The sequence below is a fragment of the Mauremys mutica genome, chromosome 7, assembly GCF_020497125.1.
Source record: "Mauremys mutica isolate MM-2020 ecotype Southern chromosome 7, ASM2049712v1, whole genome shotgun sequence".
NCBI lineage: Eukaryota > Metazoa > Chordata > Testudines > Geoemydidae > Mauremys > Mauremys mutica.
The window spans coordinates 116043070-116066077 of NC_059078.1; the positions used below are offsets into that span (position 1 = coordinate 116043070).

Here is a 23008-nt window from a genome sequence, read left to right on the forward strand (position 1 = left end):
AGCACCTTTCTGAACGCTAAACAAAAAATGCATAATTATTAATACTAAGTTGCAGAGGATTTAGCTATGCATCTACAAAGAAAATTATAATGCCATTACATAAATCAAGGGCATGATCTCATCTTGAATACTATGTGTGGTACAGGTCACTCCATCTTAAAAAAAATATTGCCGAATAAGAGAGAGATCAGAGAAGCACAACAAAAATAACTGGCGCCATAGACTGAAAAGACTGTGACTGTTTACTTTAGAAAGGAGATGAATAAAAAGGGACATGATAAAAGTATATAAAGTAATGAATGGTATAGAGATGGTATAGTGGAAGTTTCAGTTCTCTCAGTCTCACAATCCAAGAACAAAGGGGCATTCAATGAAATTCAAAGATACACAATCGCTACACTAGTGTTGGGAATATCTGCCTAAGGTTCAATTTCTTGCACCTTTCATTGTAGCATTTAACACTGGCTACTGTCAGAGACAAGATATTGGGCTAGAAGGACTACAGGTCTGATGCAGTGTGATAAGTCCTATGTTCCTATGCAATTCCCATTGACTTTAATGAGAGTTGTGTAGCTAAATCTTCCACAATTCTTTCAGAAGTGTGTATCATTTTCTCCATTGTATTTTATTGACTTTCTTTTGCAGTCACAAAGCTAAAACAGTTATATCTGAAGAAAAACTGAACGTATTTCTTTAGATGAGGGCCCTTTTTGTATTTCAGTTGAAGCAGAAAGCTTGGTGTTTGTTTTGATTTTATATTTTCTGTTGGAATAATTTTCTTCTTCAATTTTGTTACGGAAAAGTTGAATGGATCACTGAAAAATGTGAGCACTTGTAAATGTAACTTGTTTGCCAGCCTATCAATTTTAGTAAGTGGACATTAATCTTGTTTTCCTATGCTGGTAGATTGAGGCTCTCTAATATTTTGAATGTGAGAGCTATGCCCTTGAGCATTTAGGTGCTTAGCAACATTATGAAACGTAACTTAGAGATGGACAATTTATGGCCTTGTCTACACTACACAATTGCTTTTGCTGACAAAACAGTGTAGTTGTACACACTACAAAGCTACTTTTGGCATTTTGCTGACAAAATTAAACCACCTCGACGAGAGGCATAGAGCTTTTTGCGACAAAGCTGAAGTGACAAAGCATTAGTGTAGATGCTGCCATTCGTTGTGTCGCCATAAGTGGCCTCCCCCAGGATTCCACAATGCCCACCATGACCACTTGGCTCACTGTTTTGAACTTGGCTGCACTGCATCTAGCTACACAGGGATGCACCCCTCCCCTTTCAAAGTTCCAGGAAGCGTTGACATTTCTCAGCCTGGAGAGCTCACAGAGCTGTTGAGGATGCGGCTCCTGGTAGCTGAGGTGGCTCTGGGAGAACTAAGTGGGGTGCTGCTGCAGGGGGGAAGGGGGTAAAGATTGCACAGGTAGTGTGTATGTCAAGGGGGTACAGAGCCAGGGGCTGATGTGCTGGGAGTGTCCCCCTCCCCCGCCTTAGGATTGGTTGCTCTGGCTGCAGTCTGAATTAAAGAGACAGCATGCCAACACATTCACTCTCTCCCAACACACGCACTTCCCCAACACACACTCTGTCTCTGTCCCCCCTTGACATACACACTACCTGTCACAGTTGAAAAGCGGCTGGTAATCTAGTAGGATGCCCATGGAAAGATTGAGAAACCTGCATCATATGACACTGTACCTGCCTCATGAGGCATTGCAAACCCTTCCCAAAGCACCCTGCGACCAACTGCACAGTGGGATAGCTGCACACACATGCACTGCTCTTTGTGTCAGTGCATAAGCTGCTAGTGTGGATGTGCTCTGCCGACCCAAGGAACATAATGTGGACACGCAACAGCGGTTTAATTAAAGCAGCTTAACTTTTGTCAACAAAACTCTATTGTGTAGACAAGGCCTAACATGCCTAATGAGAAAATACTAGCTTCTTTCTGAACATATGAAGAAAAACACTAATATTTCAACGATGACAAAAAAAAAGAAGCCACTTCTGTATGTATTGGTGCTAATTTTCTTGTAATATAAAAACACTAGGGGCTGTTCCATTACTGCCTGCTATCTTGTGTAGTCACTTACACATAATTTAGTAGTCTCTTACACTCACTTTACACAGGTATAATGCTCCAGTCCTGGGAACTTCTACATGTGGGCTTAACTTTAACAGGCTACTATGTGTGTAAAGTTGAGTATGTACCTAAGTGTTTGTAGGACTAGGGCAAAATCCAAAGCAGGGGGAAAAAAGTCAGGTCCCAGGACTATGGAAGGTCAGTAAAAATTTTGGTTTGGATCATGAGTAATTTGTGGTAGAAAATTAAAGTTCTCTTATTGTTTTTATTAATGGGCCTCTTATTAAACCATGTCCCTGTTACATTTGAAATACCAGCGTATTACTGCAAAAGCAGCCACATGGGCCTTTTTCTTGTAACTGCTGGGGATGCGGCATATAACCTTTATTTGCCAACTACTGAGCTACTCTTGCCCAGCTTTGTGGAAGATGCATAGCCTACATTATGCTGTATATTGCTCTTCAAATTAAAGTGTTTATCTCCTTTCCAGATAAGTGCTCAAGAAATATAAAGAAATCAAGGTAATATAGCTAGATTGATTTTAAAACTCATTTACAACAGAACTGCCTCAAATTCTAAAAATAAGGCCAAACAAAATCAAGTACAGCTATTTCATCAGTTCTAATATGTATGTGCTGCAAATTTTAATGCCTTTTCCGTGAAGACTTTACCCCACAGGTTGTTTTGCTACTGATATTGAAAGAATCCTGTTGATTTTCTTTGTTGTTGGGTATTAACATAAATATTTTTAAGCAAGCATCAGCACCATCTGCCACTTACAAATGTGTGTCTCTTCAAAGTATTAATACTATAAACAAAGTCTGTTCCTTCATTTGATACAGAAAGGAGGAAGGGAACTAAGCAGTGAAGGAACATAGTTACACTTAAAAATAGATCTGACTAGGTAAGAGAAAGCAACCCTTTTAGTAAGATGATCTCCAGAACAGATGAGCACAAAATGTCCACACACCATTACACACACAGCTGATTAGCAAAGTAGCTATACAGAACTGAAAAGAAGAGCTGCAGACTTGACTTCTTTACATTACAATCTAGTTGTCACAGACATAGTGATTTCAGAATATCTGTAACCTGAAGTCACCTCTTAATCAATTCTAATAATGATTTTAATGTTCATGTCTATCCCTAAATTCCTATCAAGGTAATTCTGATTTTTTCTCTCTCACATTTTAGGAAATTTGTTTGAACATTTTTTAACTCTTCACTGGTATTGTGGTAACTGAGATACAATATCCTTCAGTGGAATTACCAATTTACAGCAGGGTGATGTGTGCCCTAAACATACCATAGACGAGAGAGATGGATTAGGTTGAAGCTGCACACAATCTATAACAGTAAGGGCAAGCATCTCTGACGACACTGTATGTTATTCACAGAGACATTGAAAATAACCATCTAATACAGAATTGTGACAGGATAAATAAACCCTGCACTAGCATAGAAGAGGTTACGGAGCTGCTTTGGCTGGAGTGTGTCTGCCCTGCTGCACCTGCAAATCATGCCAGGACTGCAGGAGGAGTTAAAAAGAGGGAACTCCACTCAGTTGGGGGCATTCCAGAGAAGAGAATATAATGTTCAGCTTCTCCTGCTTTGGAGAAAGGACTGACAGCCTACAGAGCCCCTTCACTCACAGAAAGAGGGCAAAGAACCCCAGAGTTAAAGGGGGAAAACTGAGGCTTGCACTGGGGCCCAGTTAACTCTGAAGTGTACATTGATACTCCCAGAGCCCCTCTGAAATAAAAGTATCAGAGGGGTAGCCGTGACGAAGTGGGTATTCACCCACGAAAGCTCATGCTCCAATACGTCTGTTAGTCTATAAGGTGCCACAGGACTCTTTGCTACTTTTTCTGAAATAAGAGAGGCCCATCTCCTGTAGGGAGCTGCTTACAGGTTTTTCCTTTACCTTTCTTTTGCTTAATTCCTGAGAAAACTACAATGCATTGGTGACCTTCCAGAAAACACCATCCTAGCCACCATGGATGTAGAGGCTCTCTACACAAACATCCCACATACAGATGGAATACAAGCTGTCAGGAACAGTATCCCTGGTGATGCCACAGCACAACTGGTTGCTGAGCTCTGTGACTTTATCCTCACACACAACTATTTCAAATTTGATGACAATGTATACCTCCAGACCAGTGACACCGCTATGGGCACCCGCATGGCCCCACAATATGCCAAAATTTTTATGGCTGATCTGGAACAACGCTTCCTCAGCTCTCGTCCACTCATGCCCCTTCTCTACCTACGCTACATTGATGACATCTTCATCATCTGGACCCATGGGAAGGAGACTCTGGAAAAATTCCACCACGATTTCAACAGCTTCGCCGCCCCACCATTAACCTCATCCTGGACCAATCTACACGGGAGGTCCACTTCCTAGACACCACGGTGCAAATAAGTGATGGTCACGTTAACACCACCCTATACCGAAAACCCACCGACCGCTATGCCTACCTTCATGCCTCCAGCTTCCATCCCGGACACACCACACGATCCATTGTCTACAGCCAAGCACTGAGGTACAACCAAATCTGCTCCAACCCCTCAGACAGAGACCAACACCTACAAAATCTTCAACAAGTATTCTCAAAACTACAATACCCGCATGAGGAAATAAGGAAACAGATCAACAGAGCCAGACATATACCCAGACGCCTCCTACTGCAAGACAAGCCCAAGAAAGAAATCAACAGAACTCCATTGGCCATCATATACAGTCCCCAGCTAAAACCTCTCCAACACGTCATCAGTGATCTACAACCCATCCTGGACAATGATCCCTCACTTTCACAGGCCTTGGGTGGCAGGCCAGTCCTTGCCCACAGACAACACGCCAACCTGAAGCATATTCTCACCAGTAACTACACACCGCACCATAGTAACTCTAACCCAGGAACCAATCCATGAAATAAACCTCGATGCCAACTCTGCCCACATATCTACACTAGTGACACCATCACAGGACCTAACCAGATCACCCACACCATCACCGGTTCATTCACCTGCACGTCCACCAATGTAATATATGCCATCATATGCCAGCAATGCCCCTCTGCTATGTACATCGGCCAAACTGGACAGTTTCTCCGTAAAAGGATAAATAGACACAAATCAGATATTAGGAATGGCAATATATAAAAACCTGTAGGAGAACACTTCAATCTCCCTGGACACACAATAGCAGATTTAAAGGTAGCCATCCTGCAGCAAAAAAACTTCAGGACCAGACTTCAAAGAGAAACTGCTGAGCTTCAGTTCATCTGCAAATTTGACACCATCAGCTCAGGATTAAATAAAGACTGTGAATGGCTAGCCAACTACAAAAGCAGTTTCTCCTCCCTTGGTGTTCATACCTCAACTGCTAGGAGAGGGCCTCATCCTCCCTGATTGAAATAACCTTGTTATCTCTAGCCTGATTCTTGCTTGCATATTTATACCTGCCTCTGGAAATTTCCACTACATGCATCCGACGAAGTGGGTATTCACTCACAAAAGCTCATGCTCCAATACGTCTGTTAGTCTATACAGTGCCACAGGACTCTTTGCTGCTTTTACAGATCCAGACTAACACAACAACCCATCTGATACTTAATCCCTCTTGTTGACTATGGATTGTTTGGTGGCATCACGGGAACACAGAGCGGGGATGAGACAACTGAGAGGCCCTGGACGAAAGGTGAGTGCCAGCCTGGTGGAAAGATGTCTTGTAGTACCCACAGGGGTGGGGATGGAGCAATTGGATCATGTGTGTGCAATCCCCACATAGTCTAATGGGGGCGCCCTACCATGGACAGATTTGTGACAAGAACTCCTGGTCAAATGCATAAAACTATGTGCCTCTAGAAGGTAAGATTTGAAATTACATTGCAGGATCAACCACCTAGATCAACAAGGGTCTTTAGGTCCATGAACACCTAAATCCTCAAAACCCCCTCCTAACCTTTTAGGCACCTAAATTACTGCCAGTGATGTCCTCTAGGATATCTGGAAGCTCACTAGTTAGAACATGCACCCAGGATGTGGGAGACCAGGGTTAATCTCCCCAGTCTTTCTGATTCAGAGGAGGAACTTAAACTCAGGTCTCCCACCTCTCAGGTAAATGCCCTTACTAGTGGGCTATCGGGTATTCTGTGGTGGGTCTCTCTCAGCCTCTGCTCTTGAAGCTGTTTCATTTTGTATAAATACTTAAATATTCATTGGGCCAGCAAAATATTCTATAGCCTGGGGCAAGGGCACTCCCCTGGGATCTGACAGAGTCAGATTAAAATCCCTGCTCCAGCTCAGGCAGAGTGGGAATATGAACTGGCTGAGTGCTCTCACCACTGGCTTATTTTTTTTCATTTTAGTTTAGTTTAGCTTATCCCAATTTGTAACATATAATACTGGCACTTTAGAATATGTGCATTAAATGGTGGGATTTTTCAATGCCTTCCTGGGAAAACCACGTCATAGCTAACATTTTCAATTCTCTCCTTTTGATGAATGCTGGTGCTATATGGTCACGTTTCCCACAGTTCTTACAAAGGCTTCCTGCTTATGTCTCCCAATTAGGTGTCTTGTGTCTCCTTGATTTTTCTTCTACCTCTAGTCAATCCAAATAGTATGTGACATGGCAAATGCAAAATATTCTTGCTAGATTTCACCTTCCATCAACAACATAAAAATAAAGAAAACCACCACCCCCAAGCCCCCAAACCAGAGAACCAAAAATGCCCTAAGGAAAGAGGGATGACAGATACCACAGAGATATGCATAAACAGCAGAAATGAACATGCAACAGAGAGATGTGTGTCTACTTTTATACATTTGTAAGATGTCCAGACACTATTTTGATGGGGGCAGTAAATGAACTGGGGAGGGGAAGTTTCCTATTATATCCTCCAGAGCATCATATTCAAGGCTTCTTGTTCTGCCTTTCAGTGCACTATATAATCTTCTTCCCACCTCCACTCTTATTTCCTCTTGCTCCTCTCAGTTCTCTTTATTCATTGTTTCCATTATGCTCTCTATGCTTTGCTTTCATGTTTACCTCTATGTTTAGAAGCATCTCCGATTTTATTCCCTTCCTATCCTTCAAATCCTTCTTTATAACTAGCTTCTTGAATATATCTTTCCTATACTAATAGTCACCAATTATGCTTCCCTGACTACTCTTAACTACCATCTTCAGTTTTGTCTTTAGGTACAAAGTCTTATTCTGTGATTTTTAAAGTACTCTGGACATGTGTAACCCTATATAAATGCTTAATGCCATAACATATAGTACACTGAAATACATGTATCAGCCAAAAGAATCATTTGAACAATCAACGTGTATTAGGAAAGCTACTAAAATATCTACTTGTAAAGCAAAATTGCATTAGAGATTTACTACTTGATACAAGGCTGTTGCATTCCAGTGCAAATGTGAACAGAGGCTACACATAGCCACAAATAAAATCAAGGACTATGGAGAGTCTTCTGCACGGAACAGAAGTAGACCTTAAGACAGAGGTGGGCAAACCACAGCCCGTGGGCCACATCCGGCCCGTGGGACCGTCCTGTCCAGCCCCTGAGCTCCTGGCCAGGGAGGCTAGCCCCCAGCCCTTCCCCCACTGCCCCCCTCCCCCGCAGCCACGCTGCCGCGTGGGGAGCACTCTGGCCCACCTCTCCTGCCAGATGGCGCGGCTTGCGCCCGCCCACTTCCCAGGCTTTCCAATAAGCCAGTCCTGCCGCTCTGAGCAGCATGGTAACAGGGTTGGGAGCAGTGGGATTGGATAAGGGGTAGGTGGTTCTGGGGGGCAGTCAGGGGACTGGGAGCAGGGGGCGATTGGATAGGGTGGAGGTTCTGGGGGGTGGTGGTCAGGGGATGGGGGGTTGGATAGGCATGGGCGTCCCAGGAGCCTGCCAGGGAGCGTGGGTGTGGATAGGGTTGGGGCAGCCAGGGGACAGGGAGCAGGGGGGAGGGGTTGGATAGGGGGCGGTCAGGGAACAAGGGGGGGGGTTGGAATCGGTTGGGGGCAGATAGGGGGCGGGGGGTCAGGCTGTTTGGGGAGGCACAGCCTTCCCTACCTGGCCCTCCATACCATTTCACAACCCCGACATGGCCCTCGGGCCAAAAAGTTTGCCCACCCTGCCTTAAGCTCTTTGCATACCTTTTACCAGGGGCAGCTCTACAAATTTGGCCGCCCCAAGCAGTCATGCCCGGGAGGCGCCCCGGAGCCGCGGGAGCAGCGGACCTCCCGCGGGCATGACTGCGGAGGGTCCGCTGGTCGCGCGGCTCGGCTGGACCTCCTGCAGCTGCGGGCGGTTCGCAGGTCCGGCGGCTCTGGTTGAGCTGCCGCAGGCATGCGTGCGGGAGGTCCAGCCGAGCCGCGGGACCAGCGAACCGTCTGCAGTCATGCCTGCGGGAGGTCCACAGGAGCCGCCGGCCAAGCGTCCCCTCCGCAGTCATGCCTGCGGCAGGTCCGCTGCTCCCGGGGCGCCGGTGGACCTCCCGCAGGCATGACTGCGGCAGGTCTGCCGGCCCAGCCTGCCGCCCCCCCGGGAAAGGGCCGCCCCAGGCGGGTGCTTGCCCCGCTGGGCTCTGGAGCCGACCCTGCCTTTTACCTTACACTCCAAGGAGCAAAGTAAAAAAAAGAGGCTGGAGTAACGCAGCGGCCACAAAGCAGCACTCATTAATGCAGATTAGATTCTGCTGTTCTTCCTGTGGTTCTCATCTCTTTACCTTGCTCATATGTGAAACACTCTGCATCTGCACTGTGCACGCTCAAGCCCTTAATGAATTGTCGTTATATATATATTATTGTAATAATTTCACTTTTGTTCCATTATATTGTTTTTGCATTAATTTGTTGTGTATTTTCACTTCTCTCAGGGTCCACACTGCTATTATAAACACCTTCCAACTAGAGAAAAAGGCAATAACAGATTCAGCACAAAGATATCAACATGCATTGCAGCCATCAACCTCTGCATTTATTTGGTAACAGCTTATTCCTATCAACATCATTTACTAACATTTTTCATTGGAAGATCTTCTGGATCCAATACTATGATCATCAACATTTACATTTATTATTTTTACAGTGTTAAATTTTCAGCCAAAAACATTTTTGTGGCAACTAAAAGTGCTGAGGACCTACTGGTCCCTCAGAGGTGCGTTAACAGCCCCACTGAATTGCACGAGTTACATGTACATGTACGAATGTGTGACTGGGCCTAAACATTTTTTCAAACAATTACAAAATCTCAATGAGTTTTTGTTTCCAAGCATCAGAATTATGTTTGTATTATGTCTTTAAATGTAATATGCTACCCCTCACAATTAACATATTTTTTACATTCATGTGTCTCTTATGATAGGGATCACCATTTCTTTGCATTTTACTCAAGAAATCAAGCAAAAATCCTTGTTACAGAGACCCCTATCCAGAGCTAACTGTCTTGTAGAACACTTAATGAGTCATTTTTTATTATGATGGTAAGGGGAAGCAGCAGATGGTACAATAATGTATTGATTCTATGATTCTACTGTAGTTTGTCAATTAAATGGGATTGAATATTATATCCAGTGTGTAAAGAATTATGTGAAGTTCTATTTTTGATTCTAAGATATCAGAGAGTAGCTTTCAGGTAGCAACACTGAAGAAGTCTACTTAATTTTACATCTGTCATTCATAATTATAGGCATTGCAACAGGAAGTCCCATAGCAGATTTAAAAACTTGGATGGGTTCCAGAACTCCCACTGTTAAAAGTATTTTATTACAAGTTTTTTCATGAATAAGCTTGTTTTATTTTATTGTTGATTCACAACCGCAAATAAGTGTTCTTATATGTAGCTATGGGATGTTTATCCTTTGACTTATTACCCTTACATCCAACGTATGTATATATTATACACAAAGTATATTAAAAGAACATCATTATGATTGCAAAGTCAAGATTTCAAAACTTTGGAAATGTCAGAATTAACATTGCCTGTCTCTCTCCACACCTACCTTATCTGATTTCTGTGTCCCCGCTGCCAACTCCAGCCAATTGGTTCCCAGTCTCCCACTCCTATTTCCCTAGTCTCCCCACTCCCAGTCCAAGCCCCTTGGCTCAAAAAATCCAAGCCTCCCCTCCCCCACCTGGGCTCCAAGTCCCAGTCTCTTTGTCCAGCCGTTCCCAGCCTCCCATTCTGCTGGTTCCTATCCTCCCCGCCAATTCCCTCCCAGTCAGCTTCTGACTCTCTTTTGCAACCTCCTTGCTCTCACAGAGTCCTAGGTTTTCTCCCCAACCCTGAGTCCTAGGGCTGGTCTACACTAGGGGGGGTATCGATCTAAGATATGCAACTTCAGCTACGTGAATAGTGTAGCTGAAGTCGAAGTATCTTAGATCGATTTACCTCGGGTCCTCATGGCGCGGGATCGATGTCCGCAGCTCCCCATGTTGACTCCGCTACCGCCGCTCGCTCCGGTGGAGTTCCAGAGTCGACGGGAGCATGTTTGGGGATCGATATATCATGTCTAGATGAGACGCGATATATCGATCCCCGAAAAATCGATCGCTACCCGCCGATACGGCGGGTAGTCTGGACGTACCCCTAGTCTCACTAGACTCCTTGCTACAATTTACTGTTTTTCATCCCCTCTGGCCTCTGCGTTTGAATCAGACAGCTTCCTCCTCCATGCTACCTGAGCCCAGTAGGGATGGGTGGGGCGGTCATTAACAACACAGGATAGTCAGACTCCTTGCTCTCAGTTCCAGTGCTCACCCCTCTCTGGCTTGGAGAATTGAGAGCGGCCATCAAAGAAAACTCCCAGCTTTGCCACCATGGCCGTGAGATGAAGCATATTTAGTTGCTCTGTGAGGCTAGTGGGATTATTTTGGCTGAAAATTAAAAAAAAGAAAAGAAAAGAAAAGAAAAGAAAACAGCCCAAATAGTTAAAGTTTGGCAATGTTATAAGCAACTGAAATCAGGTTCTTATAATGGGAAGTGTCAGGCAAGCTTAAGAGGCACTACTGCCAGCCCCAATTATAATAGTGAATGTTTTGTTGCTGGACAGGTAACTTGTTTTTACATCATTTGCATCTCTTTCTCACTCCGAAATCTTTGTTTTTAAAGAATTATCATATTTCATTATTCACTTTCTCCTTTCATTTTTCTTTGACTATGTAAGGAAGATGCCAACATTTGTCAGTTTCATAAACTTTGTCTAGTAACCTCATACCCCAAAGTGTAAGTTCTTGTTGGTTTTACTCTTCATCACAACACGGTATCAGTTCTTCATTCTAGAGAATTTATTCCATTGCTGGATTATTCTCTCCATGTTGTTCAACATATCCCCAGAGCTGTATATCCAAGGCTTGAATTAGTCATTTCTTAGGGCTCATCTGCATGATGGGGTAATGCACTCTACAGGAGTGCGAACTGTACAGAAAACTAGTATGTTATGGATTAGTTGATCTGTATAGACCCTACTGGTGTGTTTTAATAGTGCTGTTTGAAACAGTACTATGTTAAAGCTCATGAGGGAACCTTTAGTGAACACCAGCAGGGTCTACATGGACCAATTAATGCACAACATGTTGGCGAGTTTCAGAAATTACACCCCCATAGAGAGCATTACCTTAATCTTTCACTTGCTCATATCTTTGGCATCTTTTTTTTATAAACAGTTCATGTGTTATCCTCTTATGCCTCACATTCTTATTGTCTGATTTGTTTTGTTTACTGCCCATACCATTTCTGATGTATAATTTAGTCCTTGTTAGAACCTTGCATACACCTGCCCTCACTAATAGTTCTCCCTTGGTACAATGAAGCATTTAGGGTACTTTAAGTCTAATGTCAGAGATTGTAATAGCAGTGAATGATCTCTGGCCTCCAATATACAGTAAAATGTGGAGGCCACATATGGGCCTTAGGTCTTAGAACAAGTTATTTTTCTTATTATACTGTATGTATGCATTGTGTAGAGCATTTATGTCTGAACCTTTGGATTTTAATATTGATGCTTCCCTACAAAACAGCTGAGGAGACACAGCTAAGGAGCCAGAGAAGGCGTGTGATCTGTTCAGCAAATCTGCTACTAAAAATTAATTTCTAACACAGTACATTTTCCTTGATCTGCACCTTACTGATAGCCCTTCACCAGGGATTTGGTTCTCATTTCTCCTCAAATCCAGGCTAAATTTATTTAATTAGTGATTATGTGAAGAGGTTCCACTCACCCCACGTGCACCGTCTTGTGGCTAGATCTGGGAATTAGTTCTTGACCCAGCTGGAGCCCCTTTCCCTCAGCTGCTCACACTGTGGCCTTTTTAGGCCTCTTGTGAGACAACCTAGCCAGGACAGGACCCCAGCACTTACTCTCTCCCTGGATTTCCTCCTTGACCCTCTCCAACTCTCTTTCCACCTAGGAAGTAACTGTAGACCTCCTCCCTGCAGCCCCCTTCTATGCTCACTTTCTGACTTTATACACCTAGCCCACCTCCTCCCACAGCTGGACTTCATCTTCAATTAGTGCTTAATAATCACTGGCTTCCCTCGAGGTGCAGCGGGTCCACTGTGGCCCATATTACTCCATTCAGGGTTTGCGTGGGGGTGAACACCCCATCACAATTACTTTAAATATGTGCCCAACAGAACTGTTTGGATCCTGTACCCTTCTGCACTCAAAGACAGGGATACAACTCCACTGACTTCAATAAGAAGTTTGCTTGGGCATCTGAGAGAAGAATTAGGCCTCCTGACTACTGAGATTTTTAAAACCAGAATGAAAAAGTATGTATTCTATTCCAACACTTTACAGCTATTAGTAATAAACCCCACATTCTCCTGTTATAAAATGAAAATCAACATTATTGTCTTATTTTATAACTGTTAAAAAATTATTTGCTTCAATGACAGTTTTATCCTAAAATACATGTAAAGAGCTCTAGGGAGGTTATATACAAGTAACATGATAATCTAAGATTATTTCGTGTTGTATAATTATTGAATGTACAATTTCCCTCAACCTGAACATCACTGTTTTAACTTAGCTTCAGTCTTAAGGGAAACCGACTGCATAGCAAACATATGTTAGTAGCAAAAAGCTCCATATAATTTCAAACAGCTTGGCACAGTTGGCAGTGTCTGCTCCCAGGAAGCCCAAGAATGAAACAGCAGGTAGTGCTGCAGGACAGGAATGAAATGAATTAGCAGAGCTACAGGTATGCCAAGAAACTTGCATAATAGCTTCTGCCTACCTTCTGCATGACTACGTACAGTGGTAGCAGTCCATAAGTACCAAAATTCATTACACTTAAGAAAAAAGATTATAGCAATATAATCTAATGGATGAATCGGCACAGTTGCAAATATCAAGCAGTTTTGCTCTCTTTTGACCCTGAACGAAATGAAAGCTGCTGAAGGGATTTAAAAATTTCACAGATTTATAAACATTAAAAAGCTGACAAAGAATCTAGTAATAAACAAAGGAATATTGTTGAAATATTTGCTTGTAAAGCTAGTGGAAGGTAGAATAAGTAATAAAATAAAGTGTTCCCTGTTCCCTGTCCCCTAATGGCCCTCCCGGGAACCCTGCCCCATCCACCCCTCCCTGTCCCCTGACCGCCCCCGGACCTCCCACCGCCCCATGCACCCCCTCCTCTTTTTCCTGACTGCCCCCCGCAGACCCCTGACTCATCCAACCACCCCTTCTCCCTCACCGCTCCCAGAACCCCTGCCCCTGACTGCCTCCCACCACCCCATCCAACCTCCTCCCTTCCTGACTGCCCCTCCGGGACCCCTACCCCCATTCAACCCCCATTCCCCACCCTCTGACCACCCTGACCCCTATCCACACCCCAGCCTCTGACCACCACCCTGAACTCCCCTGCCCTCTACCCAACCTGCCCTTCTCCCTGCCCCCTTACTGTGCTGCATGGAGCACCGGTGGCTGGCGGCACTACAGCTGTGCTGCCCGGCTGGAGCCAGCCACGCCACTGCACAACACAGAGCACTGGGTCAGGCCACGGCGCTGCAGCTGTGCTGCTTGGCAAGAGCTCGCCGCCCAGAGCATTGCGTCAGCGGCACAGTGAGCTGAGGCTGCGGGGGAGGAGGAACAGCAGGGGAGGGGCTGGGGGCGAGCCTCCCAGGCTAGGTGCTTGGCAGGACGGTCCCGTGGACTGTATTTTGCCCACCTCTGGTCCAGCATATAGCAGTATCTGCGCACATACTACATAGCTTACTTTTCATTATGGAGGTAGTCATTTTGGAAACTATCCCAGTGAATTTTGAAATAGCATTTCCATTATCTGGCAACTCCCATAGTAATCTACCTGATCTGTGCCAGATTACTAACTCTTTTGTCATGACCATTTTATATATAAAGCAATAAAATATATATTATACTTAGTGTGACGGGATCCCTGGGGTTAGGGGCGGCTCTAGCTTTTTTGCCACCCCAAGCATGGCAGTCAGGCAGCCTTCAGTGGCTTGCCTGCCAGAGGTCCCCGGTCCCGCGGATTCGGCGGCTTGCCTGCGGGAGGTCTGCTGGTCCCGCCACCGAATTGCCGACGAATCCGCAGAACCGGCGGACCTCCTGCAGGCAAGCCGCTGAAAGCTGCCTGACTGCCGCCCTCGCAGGGACCAGCAGAGCACCCCCCACAGCTTGCCGCCCCAGGCATGCGCTTTGAGTGCTGGTGACTGGAGCCGCCGCTGCCTGGGGTGCAGTCTGGGACAGCTGTGCCCCCTTAACTCTCCATCCTGGGCTGTTTCTCACAATGCTTTGCTAGTGACAAGCAGGAAACCCCTCCAGGGGCTGTTATCACTCAGCACAACAGCTACACCCAGCTAGATTGCATGAATACTCCCAGAGCCACTCATGAATCACACAGAGAAAGGCACCAGCTGAATCTCCCCAGCCTTGTACCCAGTGATTAGTTGCCAAAATATTAACAACCGGTTCCCTCCTCCTCACCCCATGAGGGGTCATGACCCCCCCCGACTCCTGTCCCATCCAACCCCCCCATGTTCCTTGACAGCCCCCCCATGCCCTATCCACCCCCCTTCCCTGTCCCCTGACTGCCCCTTGCCACCCCATCCAACCCCTTCTCTCATTCCTGATGGCACCCCGGGACCCCTACCCCATCCAACCACCCCTTCTCTCTGTCCCCTGACTGTCCCTGGAATCCTTACCCCTAACTGCCCCCCACCGCCCCATCCAACCCCTGCTCCTTTCTGACTGCCCCCCCGACCCTTGCCCCCATTCAATCCCCCTGTTCCCTGCCCTCTGACTGCTCCAACATTAATCCACCCCCCAACTCCCCTGCCCTCTATCCAACATGTCCTCCCTGCTCCCTTACCTTGCTGCCTGGAAATGGGGGCACAGCTGGGCTGGGGCTGGGACCCTGACGCTGGGGCAGGAGCCGCGCCGCGCCGCCCTGCCGGCCGGACCCCGGAGCAGGCGCCGAGCCCCGCCGAGCCGCCCTGCCGGCCTGACCCCGGGGCAGGCGCCGAGCCCCGCCGAGCCGCCCTGCCGGCCGGACCCCGGGGCAGGCGCCGAGCCCCGCCGAGCCGCCCTGCCGGCCGGACCCCGGGGCAGGCGCCGAGCCCCGCCGAGCCGCCCTGCCGGCCGGACCCCGGGGCAGGCGCCGAGCCCCGCCGAGCCGCCCTGCCGGCCGGACCCCGGGGCAGGCGCCGAGCCCCGCCGAGCCGCCCTGCCGGCCGGACCCCGGGGCAGGCGCCGAGCCCCGCCGAGCCGCCCTGCCGGCCGGACCCCGGGGCAGGCGCCGAGCCCCGCCGAGCCGCCCTGCCGGCCGGACCCCGGGGCAGGCGCCGAGCCCCGCCGAGTCGCCCTGCCGGCCGGACCCCGGGGCAGGCGCCGAGCCCCGCCACGCCGCCCTGCCCTGCCAGCCCGACCCCGGGGCAGGAGCCGAGCCCCGCCGCCCGGCCGCACCTCCCCACCCCCCCGCCCTAGCTTACCTGCGTGCCTGCCTGCCTGCTGCCTGTTCAGGCTTCCCGCGAAGATCTGATTCGCGGGAAGCAGGGGAGGGAGAGGAGAAAGGGGGCGGAGCAGGAGAGGAGGGGGAAGTGAGCTTGGGCCGGAGCTTTTGTTAAATAGCCCTTATAGAACTGGTTGTCCTGGAACAACTGGTTCTAAAAGGGCTGCTAAATTTAACAACCGGCTCAAGCTCACCACTGCTTGTACCTCAGGAATATACCATCTTGCACAGCTCAAGACAAACAGTGCAAGTTTATTAATTGGTTCACCGCTCCATCAATGGAAAGTGGATATACACCAGCTTTTGAAAATCTGAGCAGATTTACCAAACACTTCAGGCAAACTCACTGGCAGAGAGAAACAGTAAAACAAGTTTATCAACTGCAAAAGGTAGATTTTAAGTGATTTTAAGTGACAGACAAAAAATCAGAGAGGTTACCAAAAGAAAAGAAAATATAAGCAGGCAGTCTACACTCTCAACCCTATTAGCCCGGGCAACATCTAGTTTTTCTCACCCCACTGGATATTGCAGTTCATAGTACACAGGTTTCACCCTTGAACCCCGGGCCAGTCTCCCCTGCTGGTGTTTTCAGTCTTCTCAATGTCCTTGTTGCTTGCAGCATAGGTGGGGGGAGGAGAAAAGGCAAAGCATGGGGCCCCTGTGTTTTGTTTTATACCCTCAGTTCATGTGCTTGGAGAACACAAGTCCAGGCAGGTCTGGTGGGCATTGCTAAGTCACAAGGTGAAGTAATACCCCGGTGTGTCTCCTGTGAATGAGTCATTGAATTGTAACTGCTCTGCTGGATGATGGCTGGTGATGTCTGTTCGGCACGCACCCGGGCATTGGTTACCTCCCTTGTTGTTGTCTCTGGAGAGCAAGTATCTGGGTGCTTCCCAAACCTACTGCAGATTTTAGTAAAAACCATACAACACAATTCTTATAATTTCATAAGCATTGATGATATACATATTTAGATAGAACAATGGCTTTCAGCAGATCATAACCTTTCCCTGATACCTCCCCTGGCATGCTTTATATGCAATATCACAATTATATATAAATGAGGAATATGGGGGTTACAGGGTTCTCCCCGAGATATAGAGTGTCACACTTAGCATTCAAAGGATTCATGGAGCACACACAGCTATTTTCTGTTCAAGGCCATTTTGTAAGAATAGATACAACACCGTTTTGTAGAACAATCTGGCACAAATCAGATGAGGTGGATTACGATGGGAAATGCTCCCGGATAATGGAAATGCCAATTTAAAGTGATCTGGGATGATTTCCAAAGTGAACACCTCACTAATGAAGCAGCTATACACACACACACACACCCCTTGCATTCATTTAGCTGGCATTCTGGGAAATGTTGGCATTCTAACTGAAAGAGGTTGAAAGGCCTAACTGGAAACACAAAGCAAACTCAATGGATTCGGTAATGTCAGGATTGTTTTATTTCTCTTGGTTCAAAGCAACTTGAAAAGAAGCTGATGTGCTCAGCTGCTAAGTGGAGAATGCTCACTAGTATGAAATATACATGGTCATTTCACTTGAGATGTCAGATTAAATTTAAACTGTGACTTTAATAATAAAAATTCATCAGCTAGTATGCTAAAGTACCCATTACCTACTGGTCCTGATCCTAAAAGCGACTTGTCTGGGCAGACCCTTATGTACACAGAGTCCATTAAATTGGGATTCTTCCCAGGCAGACTGCTATGCAGGATCATAATCTTAAAGATTACCAATGTGACTCTTACCTGATTGACCAGGGGGTGGGACTCCTGATGATCCTCTCGGTAGACATAAAAATACAGTAAGGACTGCTGCTTTGTTTCCTGAACAAGGCTCAATGGCAATTGGTTTAGGAGAGCCCTGAAAAAGAAGATCATTTTGTAATGTGTGATACAGATTATTTTCCATTTCTACTTATAAAACTTTAATCTGAGGCCCAGTGATGCTGGCCTGCAGATACTTTTCTCAACTAGTCCCTCACATTTGCAGACTGTCCCATCTCACTTTATTTGATTTAAATATGGTCTTTAATAGACAACACAGCATATCTAATTAAATAGAAAAAATGACCACAAACACCAGAAAATTGTATTTACCGGTTTGTTTCTCAACGAACTTAGTGATGTGAACTTATTAGTCACAGCAAACAGCAGCTTTTGCTCAGACATGTTAGAGTGGAATCTGAGACCTAGTACCACAATGTTTCCCATATTTTCATAATACAAAAAACAGTGTGAAACAACTCCAACTCTGCATACCTCTATAATCTAGTCTCATTTCATGTCATCCAGTCTGTGTCACCCACAATTATGTTGATGACCCATCTATCCATGTCTTTTTCTATGTCATCCATGGAATGCCTTCGTTTTCTGGCCTGCCCATCAACCAACGATCCTTCATTCCTATCCCCCAAAATGCCTCACTTCTGTCACTATGCCCACAAGAAGTGACTCAATAATAAAATAAAATAATAATAATAATAAATGGACAGATATAAACTTAGTCATAAATAAATGCCAGTGCACAAACATGTATAAACCTTGTCATTCCCTCTTGGATTTTCCACAGCAGTCTGTCTCCTTTGTTTGTCTTCTTTGGTTAGTGTGAGAGCTCTCTGGGGCAGGGACTCCCCAGATTTCATGTTATACACAGCAGTGAGCTCAGTGTCAACACTTAAATAGTAAGTGTAGTAACTGCTGGCAAATGTTGTTTTTGTAGTGGACACCGTAATGTGTTTCTTACAAAACCGAGACTACCATGGATTAGATCCACAAGGGGCTAGAGGCACTTTAGCACCTAAGTCCAAAATTTATATCCTCAACGTCCCCGCTTAGCTGTTGCTCAACCCTGTAGGTGCCTAAAGTACCTAGGCACTTAGGTTTCTGTTGGTAAAATACTCCAGGTGCCTAAATTTCTGCCAATGGGCAAGTGCAAAATTGCCTAAATCCTGATGTCACTGAGCTTCTCAGTGCCTAACTCCTGACAGGATCCTAAAATCAGGTGTCCCCTGCCTATCTTGTCAGTGGCCCTGCTCAAGTAGGTATTCTCAGAGGCCATCTACGGGGTCAGACCTCCCACAAAACACAGCCAGCAGTAGCAGGGGATGGTCCCTAAAACCAAAGAGCCCAGTGTTTAGAGCACTCACAAAGGATGTGGATGAGGTGGGTTCAAATCCCCATTCTGCCTGATTTGGAGCAGGACCAATATCCAGGTCACCCACCTCCCAAGTGAATGCCCCAAACACTGCACTATATGCACTGGATAAGAGAGAATAAGAATGATTCTGTTGGGCTTAAAGGCACGCACACCAAAAGGCTGACTTGGCTTAGGTGCCTAAATCCAGGCAAGAGTTCATGTCTGTGAATCCTAAGTGGAGAGAGGCACTTTTCCCTGACCTATAGTTAAGCACCTAACTCCCTTTGAGGAGTGGGGTTTAGGTCACACCTTCTCAGCATTTCCTCCTGGCTAGTTTAGTAGGCAACTCCCATCTCAGCAAATTGGCTTTAGTGAATCTCATTCTTAGGCTTGTAGCTCTCCTAATGGATCATAGAGGGAGCCTGGGTGCCTGGCTCGGGGCTATGAAAGTCACCTGGGGTCAGGACACATTAGGTATTGTCCCACTCAGTCTAAAGCTCCCTTTGTAGATACAGCCCAACACTTGTGATGGCAATGGATTTGTGTCATTATAAAGCTTTCTCCTTTTATTAGTCTCATAAATCTATTCATTTAAAATTAACTACTGGAATAAATGGTTGCAGCCATATTCTTCTTGAGTTACCAAGCCTCAAGCCTCTAGCAGCTGAAGGAACACAGAGCAGCATACAAACCCAAAAAGCGATAAGGTTCTAAACTGAGTATTTACAATTAGTCATGTTTCCATATTTTGTGCTCACTAAGTGATACGCATTCCCCATTTCAGAGCTTAAATGTTTAATCAAGCACTGAGGATATTTCTGAAAATGTTAGGTCAAAATCAGCATAAGTATTCATTTCTCTTTCTTGTCTGTAAATATTTAGAGCGCGAGTTTGTCATGTTGCAAGGCAAAAGAGAGAAATCTGAATGTTTTGATTTGAGAGTCAAAGCCATTAAACTTTTCCATTTACATGCAAAATGCAAAGTACATATAAATGTCAACTGGTTCAAATATACTAAGAGGAATGATAGTTTAGGCAAGTTAAATATGCTGCAAACTACTGGATATAAAGGGAAGAAAACAAATTCCCTTCCACCACGAAAAGCAATTATTAGTTTCTATTTAACTACCTCCAAGTAACCAAAATGTATTACAGTTCAGTAGAGATAAGAATCGAGAGCAAACTGCAGTAAATTTAACAATAGATAAATGTTATTTTCAGTACATAGATGGCAAATATTTTAGAGGCATTTTTGTAGATGTATTTAGTCTAATCTAGTCTAATTTAAGATTGGCATAATCTAGTGGATAACAAATCAAGATGTATTAAAATCCTTCACATCTGATGAACCTCTCCCACCTAAAAAAACCTCATAACTTAAGAACAGTTATTATTTTTGTAGCATCTACAAAAGGAATGTAAATGAAAATTCATCCCATTGCAGCAGTTAAGTTCAAAATGAGACCTGTCATGCTTAGGCTTTTTGTTGGTCCTTTGAACAGAGGTCCAGGAGCAGCTGATAAGAAACAGAGCCAGATCCTCAGCTTGTGTAAACTGGTGTAACACCACTAACTTCAGTGGAGCTATAATTATGCACACCAGCCAAGCATCTGGCCTCTGATTTCTAGAACTCCAGAGTCCTCTCCTATCATAACAAAGACGTAAAAGAAAAATAAAGGAGCCATTTTAATGTTAGCTTCACTAGATTCACACACAAAAAAGAAATACCAGTTTGTTATTGGAAAAGTTTTCTTTTAAAGTTTCTACAACTGCATTACAAATCAAGTAGAATTGTATAAAAACTATAGGAGTAGTTATTATCACAATCAATATTTACTACAGTAGTGCCTAATCAACTAAGAAATGGGCCTCTTTGTGCTAGGCACTGTACAGATAGAGTGGCAGACAGTCTGTGCCCCAAAGACCTTACAGTCTACATAGACAAGACTGGGGAAAAGGGCTATACCTCATGAATAGGGTGAACAATAATGGTGACAAACATCACTTACTCGTGGGGGAATTCTGCACCAAAAAATTAAAAATTCTGCACACAATATTTTAAAATTATTCAAAATTCTGTATATTTTATTTGTCAAAATAAGAAAATATAATCAGTTTCAATTATTTTGGCAATTGATTTCAAAATGCCAGTCAGCAAGTATGTATGTAACAATACAGACAACAAAAAAGATTCAGGAAATGCTTTTTGACAAATAGATTCCTTACTAGGCATATTAATACAGAACTTTGAAAGGAGCAGAGGGAGAGGGAAGTAATTGCCGGGAAGGAGCTTGGGAGTGAACCTGGAGGGTTGTTGGGGGTGTGTGGAAGAAGTATGGGACAGACTTTTTTGTGGGGGAGGGATTGTTAGGGAGTTATGGAGCCTCTCCCATGTAGACCCTGGCTGACTCCTGTTCTCTCTCATTCAGTCAGGTACATCTGCCCCTGTCCCCATGTGTTCCTGCACTCCAACTCAGTAACTCCTTCTCCCCCCGATCCCCATGTGTCCCTGCACCCCCACTCAGCCACCCCCTTTCCCATCCCCATCCATCCCTGCACCCTCTCCCTCCATCCCAATGTGTCCCAGCACTCCCTCCCCCATCCCCATGAGTCCCTACATGCCCACTCGGGTACCCCCCTCCCCTCTGTCCCCATGTGGCCCTGCACCCCTACTCAGCCACCCCATCCCCATGTGCTCCTGCACCCCCACTCCCATCCGGCCCCTGGCTCAATGTTGTCACCCCACTAGCTCCTGTGCCACTGCCCCAGTCTGTCACCCCCACTAGCCCTTCTGAACCCCAGTCCATGTGACCACCCTAGAACCCCATGCACCTTGCTCTGTCTTCTCCCCCATAACCCATGCCATATCCCTCCTCACTGGGCCCTGCAGGCAGGGCGTTCCGAGGAAGGTTGCCACTGCCCCTCCCTCTCCACAGCTGGCTGCTCTGGCCCAGATGCCCTCTCTTCTGGCCTCACAGCATCCCCTGGTGGGCAAAAGGTGTAACTGCAGTGCCTCTCCATCAGAATCTATTTTCTGCAGAGAAAAAAATCTGCAGGCGACATGAATTCTGTGTGTGTACAGTGGCACAGAATTCCCCCAGGAATCAGTGTAGCAAGGACACCGTCCACCTGGCTCCCTCTTGTGGCCAAAGCATTTGCAAAAGCATCCTCTATCGGTCCTCTTAGAAGATCGGTGCAGACTTTCTCAGGGTAATCATCAACCCTCCCCTGAAACTGAGTCAGTAGCCCAAAAGTAATTCAAGATAGTCCTCAGTGTCCCAAACACAAGTTCCATCATAACACCAGCATAGTTCGTACCCAACTACTATGCTTCCACTGACCATGTTGCCTTTATTCTGCCTAGCAGAAATCTAGCCTTCCCGTTCTGCCTTATTTCCTCTGTCAGCATGCACCAGTTTCTGAGAGGGAAGGCAGCATATATATACACCTCTCATTCTGAAAGCTCCTCCCAGTGGGCCAGCAGAGAGGGGAGCCCTGCAATACAGAGTTCCAGCTCCTGGGCCCTTAAAGTAACAGTGTCCTGGTATCTTCCCATCCCACTGCTAACTCCCAATCTTCTCTTCCAGTTTCGGCCAGTTCCCGAGCCTGTGCTCGCACCAACATCTCTTGGACACAGTCTTCTGGTCCCCCTTAGGCTTAAAGGGCCAGAATACCTCATTACAATCATGTTCATACAATAATTTTTTGTGTACAGGCGTGGGTTTAGTTAGGTATGGATGAGCTAAATGGATAGAAAAGTGAAGGGAGAGGG

At 45.8% G+C, this 23008-nt stretch overlaps 1 protein-coding gene across 2 annotated transcripts in view; it reads right to left on the reverse strand.

Moving 5' to 3' along the window:
* The window catches only part of ATRNL1 (attractin like 1), a 948738-nt gene that overhangs the window by 68654 nt on the left and 857076 nt on the right, over nucleotides 1–23008 (reverse strand). For both annotated transcript variants that reach the window (XM_045024151.1, XM_045024152.1), the window contains one exon: nucleotides 17847–17961. In XM_045024151.1, coding sequence (XP_044880086.1) covers nucleotides 17847–17961 — 115 coding nt within the window. The remainder of the gene's footprint in view (nucleotides 1–17846; nucleotides 17962–23008) is intronic.